This window comes from Macrobrachium nipponense, chromosome 11, assembly GCF_015104395.2.
Source record: "Macrobrachium nipponense isolate FS-2020 chromosome 11, ASM1510439v2, whole genome shotgun sequence".
NCBI lineage: Eukaryota > Metazoa > Arthropoda > Malacostraca > Decapoda > Palaemonidae > Macrobrachium > Macrobrachium nipponense.
This window is the reverse complement of record NC_061087.1, coordinates 85041520-85055862: the sequence shown is the minus strand read 5'-3', so window position 1 is coordinate 85055862 and position 14343 is coordinate 85041520. Positions and strand designations below refer to the sequence as shown.

The following is a 14343-nucleotide window of genomic DNA, read 5'->3' as shown; positions in this document are numbered from 1 at the left end:
CGGCCGGTGTCGCCACCTACGTAGCATAGCTGCAATTTAAGTCTCAATTCTTGGGAGAATGCTGGCCATGTTGAGTGTGGGGGTGGGGGCGAGGGATGGATGGGTGTTCCTCAAGGATATTATCTTCTAATCCTATTTTATACGTTGGCTAGTACTCGAAGAGGTTCGTTGAAATTAAAGAGAAATGTATTATTTACTCTAGACACAAAAGAAAGGCTGAAGTAGAACGGGCTAATTAGTTCTTTGAAAAAGAAAAAGTATACTTAAAGGCTAATTTGGGGCGAATTGGCAAAGATCGAGAATAGCTTGATAATAGACGAATAAAATTGTTACATTCAGAAGACTACTGAGCCCTTGATGAATTAAAATCATGAAAGAAATCATGAAGTAATTAAAGAAAGTTTCAAAACAGTGCTTTTGTAATAAGACTGATAGATTAATGATATCTGATTGTGTTGGAATCGTTAGAAGGAAGGTTGGTAAGAAATGTTTTGTTAATACCGAGAGATGAGTAAATAAAGAAAACAATGAGCATTTATAGCATTTCATGAGAAAGGAATAATAATAATAATATGTAAATAACATGCCATTGTATAGATCTGCTTTGGGTAAAGCTCTCGGCATGAGCTATTTGTATTTTGTGTACGTGTACCACTCAGTTATTAGGCAATTTGAAGAGCAACGTTTTTATTGCTGAAGGAGTAAACTATTTCAGTAGAATTGAATTTTTTTTTTGGGGGGGAACTCTATAGCGAAAGTATATATAATGTCTAAGCGGTCCACAATGACAAAAAATGTTGCGAATTCGTGTATAATTTAAAAATCTTTACAAAGCTTTCGAACCCTTCCCTGGGTTCATCTTCAGGGAAGGGTTCGAAAGCTTTGTAATGGGTTTTTAAATTATACACGAACTCGCAACATTTTTTTTTATTATTGTGGACCACTTAGAAAATTGTATTTTTGTTCTGTGTGTATAACTTGTAACCAATAGAAAGGAGGAGAAGCTTTCACGGGCTGCTCAAGAAGCAAGAGCCCGTGCTGGCATAAGCTGGCTTAATCTCAAGCATAGGAAGTGTAAAGTCAGTTGTTTTTGTGACTAAGATTGCGCCAATATAACAGGAGGCAAGGAGACGGTTGCATTTCTTTTTAAAATCGTGTAAGAAGAAAGACAACCTCAGTTTATTATTAAGCCAGTTTCATAAACTTCAGAGGAAGGAGATATAACAACGACTTCGAACTTCACCACGAGAAGGAAGATGGCGACTTCTCCAACTTCCCTGCTGATTGTTAGGAAGTTAAGTCAGCGGAGAACCTCCTTTTCGGATGACTTTCTTTCGCTAACAAGGCCATCCAGACAGTCGTAAATCAGAGCTTCTTTATATCTTGTTTGTGTGGTTCAGATGACCCAGTTTATCCGCTCTGTTCACTTGTTTGTGTCGTTAGGTGCGATTGCATTTTGGCAATGAATGGTTTTATATATAATTATATATGTATATATATATATATATTATATGAATACATTAACATCATACTATACTATATATTAAATATCATATTTATATATACAATATATTTATATATGTATATATACACATATACGGTATATATATAGATATGTATATGATATATGTATTAATGTATGTATACATGTAGTATATATATAATATATATATATATATATAATATATATCTATATATATATATATATATACATTTATATTTATATACACGCACTCCTTAATTCCTATAGTAGGGGTCGCTGTGTCTCCTCCCCTCATCCATTGTGTTCTCTTCATTTCATCATCAGTTTTGACTCTGTATTTAACGCCTATTAGAGTTTTTAGAATAACACTGCTATCTGATGAAGGGAGAGATGGTTATCATAAAGTATTTCTCTTTTCATTTCTGTAATGCAAATTCTGGCCTCTAATTACCTGTACTAGGAGGCTTTTATTTTTTTAATACCATATAAGGACACTGTGCATCCATGAGGCAGGACCTTGGTCATCTAGAATTAGCATCATGGACTTCATCGTAGCATTTCGTTGTACTGTGTTTGAATGTTCTTATTTAAAAGGAACAGACAGAGAAAGGTCTGAGTTTGATTTTTATTGCCAAATGCCGCAGTTCAAAACAGGTTCATTGATTGACTGGGCGATCAAAGTAGCGTAACAGCGCTAGGGGTCATTTACACCATGTAACTTCAGGAATAATCACTCGCGCCATGGAATCCATTTCGTGCTCGGCGGCTGGAATATTCCCATTCACAGGTTTCATTCAGTCATTCCCCGAATTCGATTGGCCTTCCTATCAACTCATTCCAGTCACTGGGATTTGTCCTTCTCTTTTGTCTTCTGTGGAAGGACATTAATTGGAGTCGAATGGTTTTATCATAACTTTTTACCGATGGTTTTTTTATATATACTGTAGCTGTAAGGCGAACAGGTCATTGCGTCCATTATAAGAATTTGTTTTTATTTTGTGCTTTGAATTTGCACAGAGGGAAAGTAGATTGAAATAGATTATGTTGGTAGTTTGGACAGTTCTAAGCCTTTCAATATTTCCAAATATTTTTGGATAAGACGTCCTCTGAAAGCCTCGATATCTCAGAGGGTCCTGAATTAAATCAGTTCTGCTCTCGAAGAGGGATTCGAACCCCCGCTGTTTAGAAGACTAAGGTTAATCTTGAACTCTAGAATACTGAAGTTAAACTGCTTAGGTTAATCTAATTAAGGTGGGCTCGATTCCATCTTTTCCAACGTATGTTGTTTCGCATTCCAATAGATTAAGGAAACTACTCCATTGATTTTTTTCTCGGATTTCAATGAAGGCGTTCTTCGGTGGGAGCATATCTGAAACTAACAGGAAACCGAAACGTTAATTGAACTTAAATATTCTCTTTCATGTAAGAAAGGATTCGGAGTTACGAGCCGAGCGAACTGGGTAATGAAAGAACAGTTTTTGAATCAGCGCTCGAACTTTACATCCTAAGCTGACGAAACAGAGTCAGAGACGTACCTCTGGCAGCCGCCGTTGAAACCTGTTGCATCGACTGCCTTCTATGAGTTGTTCCTTGAAGAAGCCATGCTGGAAACCTCACAATTTCAAAGGTTTGAGGGAAGTTCGGGAGGGGTGGGCGGGGTTAAAAAGAGTCCCGGTTGTGAGACGTCGCGTCGGTGGGAAGTGTCGGGGATTGGATGGTTCGTGGTTCGAAAGTTCGTTACTTCGTCCTCTCATTTCGTATGTTTATGAATGTCTCCGTGATAGCCTCGTTCGATAAATGAGGTATCTCATCCTTCTACAAATATTGTAGAAGGATGAGAGAGAGAGAGAGAGAGAGAGAGAGAGAGAGAGAGAGAGAGAGAGAGAGAGAGAGAGAGACTTGGGGTGAGGGGTGTTTGATTCATTGTCTGGCATCCGAAATATTTTGTGCCTGGAAGAATTATTGCAATCTATGGCAGGCAAAAAAAGTCGTACAGCGGAAAAGAAGAGAATGGAGAGACCCACTTGAGTTCCTGCTTTCATTTGTTTTACTCTTTCTCGCAAAATTTATTTTTTGTTCTTGCATTTTTGCAAGTATATATTATGTCGTGTCTTGCCATTTAGAATTCCGACCACTTAAAAGTTTTGTGGTACGTCTCATCAAGTTATTGCCAGTTCTTCATCCTTATCTGTCGTCATTTATTTTCATTTTCTATTTTTGTGTCTTTTTCTGTCTGCTTGGCAATTATTCTTACGCATTTTATTGTCTGGAATTAATGTCTCTCTTTTTATTGTTATTTTGTCGTTTGTATTGCTTTTATTTCATATTTCTTGTCTTATTTTTCTTCTCAAACACGTTTTTCATGATTCCTTTATTGTTCGCTTACTCACTTATTTCTTCATGTTTTCATTCATTCGTGAATGTTTAAGTGCATCATTCTTTCATTCATTTGCCTTAATTTCCAAAGTGCTTATTTCTTAACGGCTCCTCTCACTCTCCTGAGCGCCTCTGTTTGTTGACACGCATCTCATGATTATATCACAAGACCTCATAGATGTTGGAGAAACATCAGAAAAGAATATCTCATCATCATCTAATAATGTGGGGTATAAATATAAGGCCGTTACGTCACAAAATAAATATGGGATAAGCATCTCATGACAATGTAACATTACCTGATAGATGTTGGAAGAACATCTGAAAATATCACATCTCTTGGCAAGTGTTAGAGAAAGAACGTGATGCTCTGGAGGTCTTAGCTCGTGTTTCGCATTATTATTATTTTTTTTAAATAGAAAACCTAAATACTTGATAGAAATGTTCCCACCAGAAAAACAAACGTGACTGTGCACATCGAATTGTTCTTAAAGTCTGGATAGTGTTCATTGACTTAACCTTTCGTGATAATGTAAATAATGCTATCCGTACGTGCGCTTTCTGCTTAAAAATTTACAACCCTTCGTGTTATGTAAATAATGTTATCCGTACGTGATGCTTTCTGCTTAAAAATTTACAACCTTTTGTGTTATGTAAATGTTATCCGTAGTACGTGACGCTTTCTACTTAAAATTCACAAAGCAGTTATATACGCGTTTTTGTCCACTAACGACCTGTTGGTGCTAATTTTCTGTTTGGTTATAAGGCAGTATCCTATACCTTACGTAAAAGACTTGACCTGTTTCTTAGAAAAGTTCTTTTTGTATTTAAGGTGTTTAGATAAGATTACAGTTTGAATGTTACGATTCGCGTGGAATGTCGTTCCTCCATTTGCTGCGAAATCACATCAACTTGGGAGAGAGAGAGAGAGAGAGAGAGAGAGAGAGAGAGAGAGAGAGAGAGAGAGAGAGACTAAAGTGTGTGTTAAGACTATTCTCTGTAAAAGCCATTTCTCTTTGCAATCAACAGAGCCATTTAGAATGTCAATAACGTTTTCACATTTCATACCCTGTGAAAGTCCCTCTTATTCACAGAAGCATAAAGAAAACGGAGGAACAAGAGGAATGAAAGTTATATTTGAAATGAGTGAATGTGACTTTCAAAAATAGGGGGCGGCACCCCCTCCCCCCCCTTCCCCACAGCCTGGGCCTTGTCACCGGAGGAGTAAAGCTTGTTAAAGGATCAGAGAGCGTATGATGGGTCCCACATATAGGCTCTCATTACCGTTAACAGGATTATGATAGAAGGGCTCTCTCTCTCTCTCTCTCTCTCTCTCTCTCTCTCTCTCTCTCTCTCTCTCTCTCTCGTTTGTTTGAGCGTATATGGTCCCTAAAGTAAGTCAAGTGAATGGCTGACATATTGGTAATTGCTGTATTCGTGTGGATGCTACGTTTTATTTCACATTTTTGGACTCGATTTTGACTCCGAATAACCATTTATTATTGATATATAATATATATATATATATATATATATTATATACATATATATATATAGATATATATATATATATATTATATATAAGAATTATATATATATATATATATATATATATAATACAGTAATACATATACATATACTTATATAAAGATGGAGTACATAACTAATATAGCTTCGTATAGGGGTAGATATGAGAAATGATTATGATAATGGTAATATTTAAAAGAAAAGATAAGTGTTATTTGTATGTTCAGCAATGGTTGTTGCTGCTAATTGGAATGGAATACTTTTTGTTGACATAGTTTAGGAGAAATAAATGCATAAATTGAGAGAGAGAGAGAGAGAGAGAGAGAGAGAGAGAGAGAGAGAGAGAGAGAGAGAGAGAGAGAGAGAGAATTAATTAGTTACTCGTGGATTTTGCAAATAGCTATAAAATAAATTACAATACGACTCACATGAGTAATCGCATGCTTTACACGTCAATATTTCACTCCAAATAAATACTGCATAATTATATGAAATTTGAAATGTGCGTTACTCAGTAGATAGTGTAATAGTATTTGTTGTCGCATATCCATGTGACATTTGGGACTTATTGGTTATTCAATAGATATTTTAATGGTATTTGTTGTCTCAAAAATATCTCGATAGCCTTCAGTGAGTCTGAAAAATAAGCTGTATAACTCAAACCACGCAAACACGTTTAAGTATAACTCATACCACGCAACCACGTTTAAAATCTGTTTGCCGACGGAAAGGCATATACGAAGATGTTTATGTATCCTCTCCTGTACAAGAAGATACTGAGGATTTCAGATCTGGCGAAATTGCAGATTCGTCTTCTCTCTCTCTCTCTCTCTCTCTCTCTCTCGTTTTAGATGCGCAACAACACTAGCAATTGAGCAACTTTTGAAAGTGTGTATAACGCCTTGAGAAAGAGTTTATTTGGTTCCTTCCAATTAAAAGCGAGTTTTATATTTCTAAAGACTTCGTTATCTCACTATAGTAAATTCACATCACCGGTACATCTGATGTCTAGGCCAGTCCCTTACGACGCTCCTGATTAGTTGTTCATAAATTAATCACAGGGCTGGAAACTCTCAGTCTCTCTCGAGAGAGTTCACATAGGTAGGTTGTATGTTCCACCTCCTCAGAGGGATACGTCTTTCAAAAGCATCCCTCAGGCGAAGTGGAACACACATCCTGCCTAAATGAACTCTCTCGAGAGACTGAGAGCTTCCAGCCTAGTCATTGGTTTATCAACAGACAATCAGGAGCGTCGTAAGGGCCTGGCCTAGACATCAAATGCACGGTTGATGTGAATCTACTATAGCTCTGTTGGTTTTAGGGTGTAATTATAACCCCATTTCCCTGCACACCAGACCAATATAACCCATACAGTCCTACGGAATTCTTTCATTCCAGTCCTGCTCCCCATAGAGGGGTAGTGCCGTCAGTGCACCTCATGCGGTGCGCTGTAGGCATGCTTAAGGTTCTTTGCAGCGTGCCTTCGGCCCTGTGCTGCAACCCCTTCCGTTCCTTTTACTATACCTCCTTTCTATTCTTTTTCGTCCATCATACTTCCTACCCTCTCCTAACAATTGATTCATATTGCAAACACGAGTCTTTCCTCCTGTTACACCTTTCAAACCTGTTTGCTGTCAATTTCCATTTCAACGCTGAATGACCTCATAGGTCACAGTGCCTGGTCTTTGGCCTAAATTCTATATTCAGTCCCGGTCCTGCTTATCCTTATAAACTGTTTTTGCTGAATGCGCGCATAATTTGACAAATTGCTATTAAATGGCTCTATGCTGGCCAGGTCTTGCCATAAATGTTTATCAGTGAGAATTTTTGTCCTTGAGAAGATGCAATGTAGTACATCATTTAATATATAGTATATATATATATATATATATATATATATATATGTGTGTGTGTATATATATAATATATATATATACTATATATATATAGTATATATATATATATATATTATATATATATATATTTTTTTTTTTTTTTTTTTTTTTTTTTAGGCAAAAGCAGATATCTGAAAATTATGATTTGAATGGTGGCAAATAGTGTAGGTGTTTGGAAGTTAAGTAATCTAACACCTGAAAATAACGAATGTGAGAAGGATATTTTTTTAATGTCTAATGGCTTGAAGTTTGAAGGCAATAGATAGCTTTTTGTGATACGTTGCAGATTATTATTATGCAGTGAATAGGGTGCTAGCTCATTCTCTTTTATACTCATAATTTCCTCTCCAAAATATTTGTAGTTACATTAGCCATTAATAAGGAAAACTCTCTCTCTCTCTCTCTCTCTTCTCTCTCTCTCTCTCTCTCTCTCTCTCTCTCTCTCTCTCCTCTATATATATTATTATATATATATATCCAATATTATAATATATATATATATATATTATGTATTAATATTTTATATATATATATATATATATATATATATATATATATATATATATAATATATATATATATATATATATGTATATATATTTAATATTATTATATATATATATAATTATATATAAATTATAATTATTATATTTATATATATATAGATAATATATAATATATATATACATACATATACATATGAAATTAAGCACTGTATCCTCATTAAAACCATTCAAAAAAGAAATGACGATCCTATGAAAGGCAAGAGCGTTAATCTTCGTGTCTTTTTCTCCCGATGTTGCAGGTGTGCTGACATTCATCAACTGCGTCAGCGTCCGGCTGACGATGAGGATCCAGACGGTGTTCACAGCCGCCAAGCTTCTGGCCCTCGTCATCATCATCGTCGCCGGAGCTCTGCATCTGGGTCGAGGTGAAGTACTACACACACGATGTGGATGGGTTCTAGGAGTTCGCCAAATTAGTTTTTTTATATTTAATAGCGTTACACTTGAGTTTCGATTTTTTGCTCGGGTTGGGGGTTAAATGTAGTTAGGATCCTTAGCCTATATTATTATTATTTATTATTTATTATTATTATTGATTATTCCAATTTTATTATTATTATTATTATTATTATTATTATTATTAGATAAACAAATCCACAGTCATGTAAATGTACATATATTTAAATAAATAACTGTGGATTTGTTTCTCCATTTCAAGACTCGTGCTACTATGAGGATTTTTTAAAATTATTATTATTATTATTATTATTATTATTAGTTATTATTATTATTATTATTAGATTATATGTTTCTTACATTACGTCTAGGTTTTAGCTTTTGCGAGAAGGGGGTCAAATGCAGTTAAGATTGTTTGGCTTTTTATTTTTATTATTATTTTTTTTTTTTTTGTCTTATCACAGTCATCTAAATTTACTTGATGGTATTTATAGTGTTGAGTTCCGGGTTGCATCCTGCCTCCTTAGAAGTCCATTAATTATTATTATTATTATTATTATTATTATTATTATTATTATTATTATTATTATTATTATTGAAATGGTTTATTTTTTACATTACTTTTGAGTTTTGATTTTTTTAGTCTGGGATCCGGGTGGGACGGGTGAATGGAGTCAGAGTTGTTGGCACTGTTATTATTTGGATGCACTACTGTTGATGGTGACAGTTTCAATGCATTTCCGTAGATTTTCAATATTTTCAATATTTTGGTAAATACTTTTAATAACGGAAGTATTTTCATGGTAGATAATTTTGGCAAAATCGCTGTAAATAATTTTAAGAACGTTTCCATTATCATGGTGAATACTTTTGATTACATCACCTTTGTCAGGGAAATGTATTTCTCAAAGGCACAATTATTGTGGTAAATAAATAGTTATATTTAGATTGCCATTATCGCGGCAAATTCTTTTATTAAATTCTTCATTATTGCGCTAAATACTTATATTAGTATCACCAATATTGCGCTAAATACTTTTATTAGTATCACCAGTATTGCGCTAAATACTTTTATTAACATCACCATTATTGCGCTAAACATTTTTATTAACATCACCATTATTGTGCTAAATACTTTTATTAACATCATCATTATTGTGCTAAATGCATTTATTAGTATCACCATTATTGTGCTAAGTCCTTTTTTATTAACATCACTATTATGGCGCTAAATACTTTTATTAACATCATTATTGCGCTAAACATTTTTATTAGCATCACAATTATTGAGCTAAATACTTTTATTAACGTCACCATTATTGGGCTGAATACATTTATAAACATCACCATTATTGCGCTAAATGGTTTAATGCTTTTATTATTATCACTATTATTGCGCTAAATGCTTTTATTAATATCACCTTTATTGCGCCAAATACTTTTATTAACATCACCATTATTGCGCTAAGTACTTTTAGTAACATCACCATTATTGTGCTAAATACTTTTATAACCATCACCATTATTGCGCTAAATGCTTTTATTATTATCACCATTATTGCGATGAATACTTTTGTTAACATCACTATCATTTTCATCTATAATACATTATACTATATCATCGCTATTACCATTGTAAAAGATATTTGTATCATTGCCATTGGCATCGTAAGTTATATTTTTATATCGTCATTATCTTCATCAATATTTTAAACATCATCGCTACAAGGGTAAATATTTTATATCATATCATAATGATAAAAAAATACGCTTTATAGCATCGCCATAACTGTTCCAAAGAATATTTACATCATCGTCAGTACCATTGTAAATAATTTTTACATCATCGCCATTACTATCGTAAATATTATTTTATATAGCAATTACCACTGTAAATAATTTTTATATCATCACAGTACTATCGTAAATAGCTTTTATATCATGGCCAATACTATATCGCAAATAATCTTTATATCGTCGCCATTACAACTGTAAATAATTTGTATATCATTGCCCTTACTATGGTAAATATTTTTTATATCATCGCCATTACCACCATAAAGAATTATTATATCATCGCCATTAACACTGTAAATAATTTCTATATCATCGCTAGTACTATCGTCAATAAATATTCAATCATCATATTACCATCATAAAGTATTCTTATATCATATTATTACCATCATAAATTATTCTTATATCATCATATTACCATTATAAATTATTCTTGTATCATATTACCATCATAAATTATTCTTACATCATCGCCATTGCCACTGTAAATCATTTTTATATCATCACCATGACCATCGTAAATGATTTTTTTATCATCACCGTTACTATCATAAATACTTCTGTTTTCATCATCGTCGTTATGAGCCCAGGCGATGATTAGCGGTGAAGGTCGTCCTCGTCTCGTCGGCCGATTTTAATGAGGGGATCGGATTCGCTCCCCTCGTCATTTATTTTCGAGGGCAGAGGGCCACGATTTGCGTTTTGATTTATTATTTCGGGAACCGGGTTTCAGTTACAGCTGGTGCTCCTCCTCCTCCTCCTCCTCCTCCTCCTCCTACCTCCTCCTCCTCCTCCTCCTCCTCCTCGGCCATCGACTGGCTTCGAAAAACACTGTAATTAATTTGATTTGTCATTTGCGTGTGTCAGCTGAAAGTTTATGCAGTGCTGGAGATAAGATTGTCATATTTATGTATGCTGTGTATGTTTATGATATATAACATTTACCTATAAATATTTTATATTATAGAGATATATTATAACATATAATCTCTATTTATTTTAATATAGATTATATATATTTATTTTACAGATATCAAAAGATTTCGATTTTAATTATTTTAACATTATTACATATTCTATATATATATATACACCATATTATTATTATAAGGGAGGAGGATTGAAAAAACTATTAATTTTTTAATTTAATTTTTTATTCATTTTTTGGTGTTCCAAATGGTTTATTTAGCCGTTCTTTTACTTTTAAAAATAATTTTTAATTTTATTTTCCTTATTTCCTTTTTTTTTTTTTTCCGATGATTCAATTTGATTGTTATTTTTAATCCCCTTTATATATAATTATATCTAGATATATACATAATTATATAATATATATATTATAATATAATATATATATAATATATATTATAATCATTTTATATATGTTACTTATTAATAACACCAACAGCCTTTAATGTGTAAAGTTTCCATTCATATTACTCGTAATAGGCTTCGGTACCTGAAGAATAAGACTGTCCTCAAAAGATTGTATTTGGGAAATTAAAGCAATTCTAAAACATCCGGTCTTATTGAAGCCTAATGCGAATTATATATATATATATATATATATATATATATATATATATAATAATATATATATATATACACACACATATATAATTGGGATAAACACAGTGTCTTCTAAACTTACCGAATTCTTCACACTTTTTGGATAGCTACACTTTTCACAACAAAGCCTTAGATCCAATTACAAGAATATGCCCGTAGCAGGATTCGATCCCGCATCCAGAGTATCAGAACCATGTTAATTTGCCGATTGATATATATATATATATATATATATATATATATATGTGTGTGTGTGTGTGTGTGTGTGTGTGTGTGTGTATGTGTGTGTGTGTGTTTATTTACGCAATTATTTTACTAAAGAAAAACACTGTCATGAATTGAATTAGTGCATTGTCTCAGTGGACACCTCGTGATATCGACCGTGTCTGGGAAAAAAACCAAGGTTGCTCCGATGTTTTTTTTTTTTTTTCTTTTTCTTCACTCAGCCGTAAATTTCAGTTATCTTTTGATTGAACGCCATTTTCTCCAACCGTTTTTCCCTCATCCATCAGAACCGGGGTAACACTTAAAGACCGCCGCGGTCAACGAGAAAATATATTTCACATCTTGACTTTTGCCCTCTGCAAGATTCTCTCTCTCTCTCTCTCTCTCTCTCTCTCTCTCTCTCTCTCTCAAGAGAGAGAACCAGAGAGAGAGAGAGAGAGAGAGCGCGCAAGTTGATAGATGAATGGTGTAAGTTAAGGACTCGGTTCCATCCAGTTAATGAACTTGGTTAATTTACTCTCTGGGATGGGACTCGCTGGAAACTTGTTGCTCTTGCAAAGCTCTCTCCCGGCAGCCCTCTAATTGTTTTGTTGAGAAAAAACTAAGTGATCCAACTAACGAAGAATGTAGGATGATATGAATATGGAACTGGAAATTCTGTCGACAGATATTGCCATTGTCCTTTGAAAACCTTTAAAAATACCTCGGGGAATTCCCCCGATTTCCATAGAATTCCCCCGATTTCCAGCAGCGTTCTTCCTTATTGGCTAACCCCCGGGCTTCCCGTCCAAGACACTTCCCCTCCCCACCCCACCCAACACCCACCCACGCTACCAAGTTGGTGGGTGGGGAAGTTCAATACCGCCCTCACTGAGGCCCTCCTATACACCCCCCAAGCCTCCTTCGAGTCCAGAACCTGTTGCTTCTGAGAAGAAATTTAGAAGAGCAAGAAGCGTATAAATCTAGACCAGAGAATGAAAGTCTATTAAAGGGAAGGATATATATATATATATATATATATATATATATATACATTTATATATATATATATATATATATATATAAAATATATATATATATATATATATATATATGTGTGTGTGTGTGTGTGTGTGTGTGTGTGTATGTGTGTGTAACATATTGTTTAAGCCGTGCAAGCTTAAAGCCTTGAGGTATTGCAGACATTGATAAATATATCAAATGATAGCTCACAGATTATATGGAGGAACTGGAGGCTTTGATTACTGCCCCCAAATTAGTTGAACTCATGAAAGTTAGATAGGAAAGAATGAAGGATAAGTATAAGAGTAGTTCAGAAATAGACAATGTTTTCGTAGAAGGGACAACTAGACAAATCTTTTAGAAGAATGAGATGGATTAAGAGCAATGACCTAATTAGCTGCTCGACCAAGGTGTAGCTATAGATAAAGATGACAGAAAACCTGGAAATTACCCAGATACTTTGGAAAGACTGGAGGTACTGCACGAACAAAGGGAACCAAGTAAGAGAGGAAATAGAGGATAAACAATAGAGAGGCGGTGCTTTAAATAGAAACAGCTGTTTTATTTACCAGATGAAAGAGAAGTTTAGGAGAAAAGACCCTTTGTCAGGGGAGACTCTCCTGTGGCCTTCTTCTTCTTCTTCTGTTTCTCACTGAATGGACGTCCGGCTTCCTTGCCAGGATACATAAGATACACAGGGGCATACATGATTCATACGGCTAGTTACGTCATGTATATACGTAAAGATGCATCGTTATGGCAGGTGAAGAGGACTAGTGATATATCAAGGTGAAAAATAGTTTGGTAAACAATTACGTGCACACATTTATTAATTTGGAAGTTTGAGTGTGAATGTGACTGATGCCTATTGATTTCCATGGAGCAACCTTCATGTAGCGCTTCAGTGGCGTGGTCGGTATGGTGTTGGCGTGCCACCTCGTTGGTCGCGATTTCGATTCTCGGGCATTCCATTGAGGTGTGAGAGATGTGTATTTCTGGTGGTAGAAGTGCACTCTCAACGTGGTTCGGAAGTGACGTAAAGCCGTTGGTCCCGTTGCTGAATAATCACTGGTTCGATGCAACGTAAAACACCATACAAACAAACAAGCAAACAAAACAAGGCGCAGGTTCGAATCCTGGTCGTGGTAGATGCACTTATCATAATGTATTTCCATTGACTTCCCTTCGGGCGAAATCTGTCCTCGGGGTAAAGTGAATCAGATATTGATGTTCCACCCTGTTCGAATTCCACCAGTCCACCGGCCATGGATGGGTAAGTAGTTGAGAAACGAAAGGGTCTGCCATTTTGGCTTCATCCCCTGAAGCCCCAGGAAGAGTTTGGAAAGAAACGACAGAGTGCCAAGAATCTTCGCGTAGTTAACACATCCTCAGGCACCTGTGGCCCGAAGATGCTTTGATTAAGCGAAAGTACTGGTCACTATGTATTTTCTTTTCAAACTCTGACGTTTTAGTAATACATATATGTATATAAATAGCACACACATATA

The 14343-nt window shown here is 34.7% G+C and overlaps 1 protein-coding gene across 1 annotated transcript in view; it reads left to right on the top strand.

Annotated features, from left to right (window-relative positions):
- The window catches only part of LOC135206802 (large neutral amino acids transporter small subunit 1-like), a 74222-nt gene that overhangs the window by 38537 nt on the left and 21342 nt on the right, over positions 1 to 14343 (top strand). The window contains exon 3 of the mRNA XM_064238296.1: positions 8086 to 8211. Within this exon, the coding sequence (XP_064094366.1) occupies positions 8086 to 8211 (126 nt within the window). The remainder of the gene's footprint in view (positions 1 to 8085; positions 8212 to 14343) is intronic.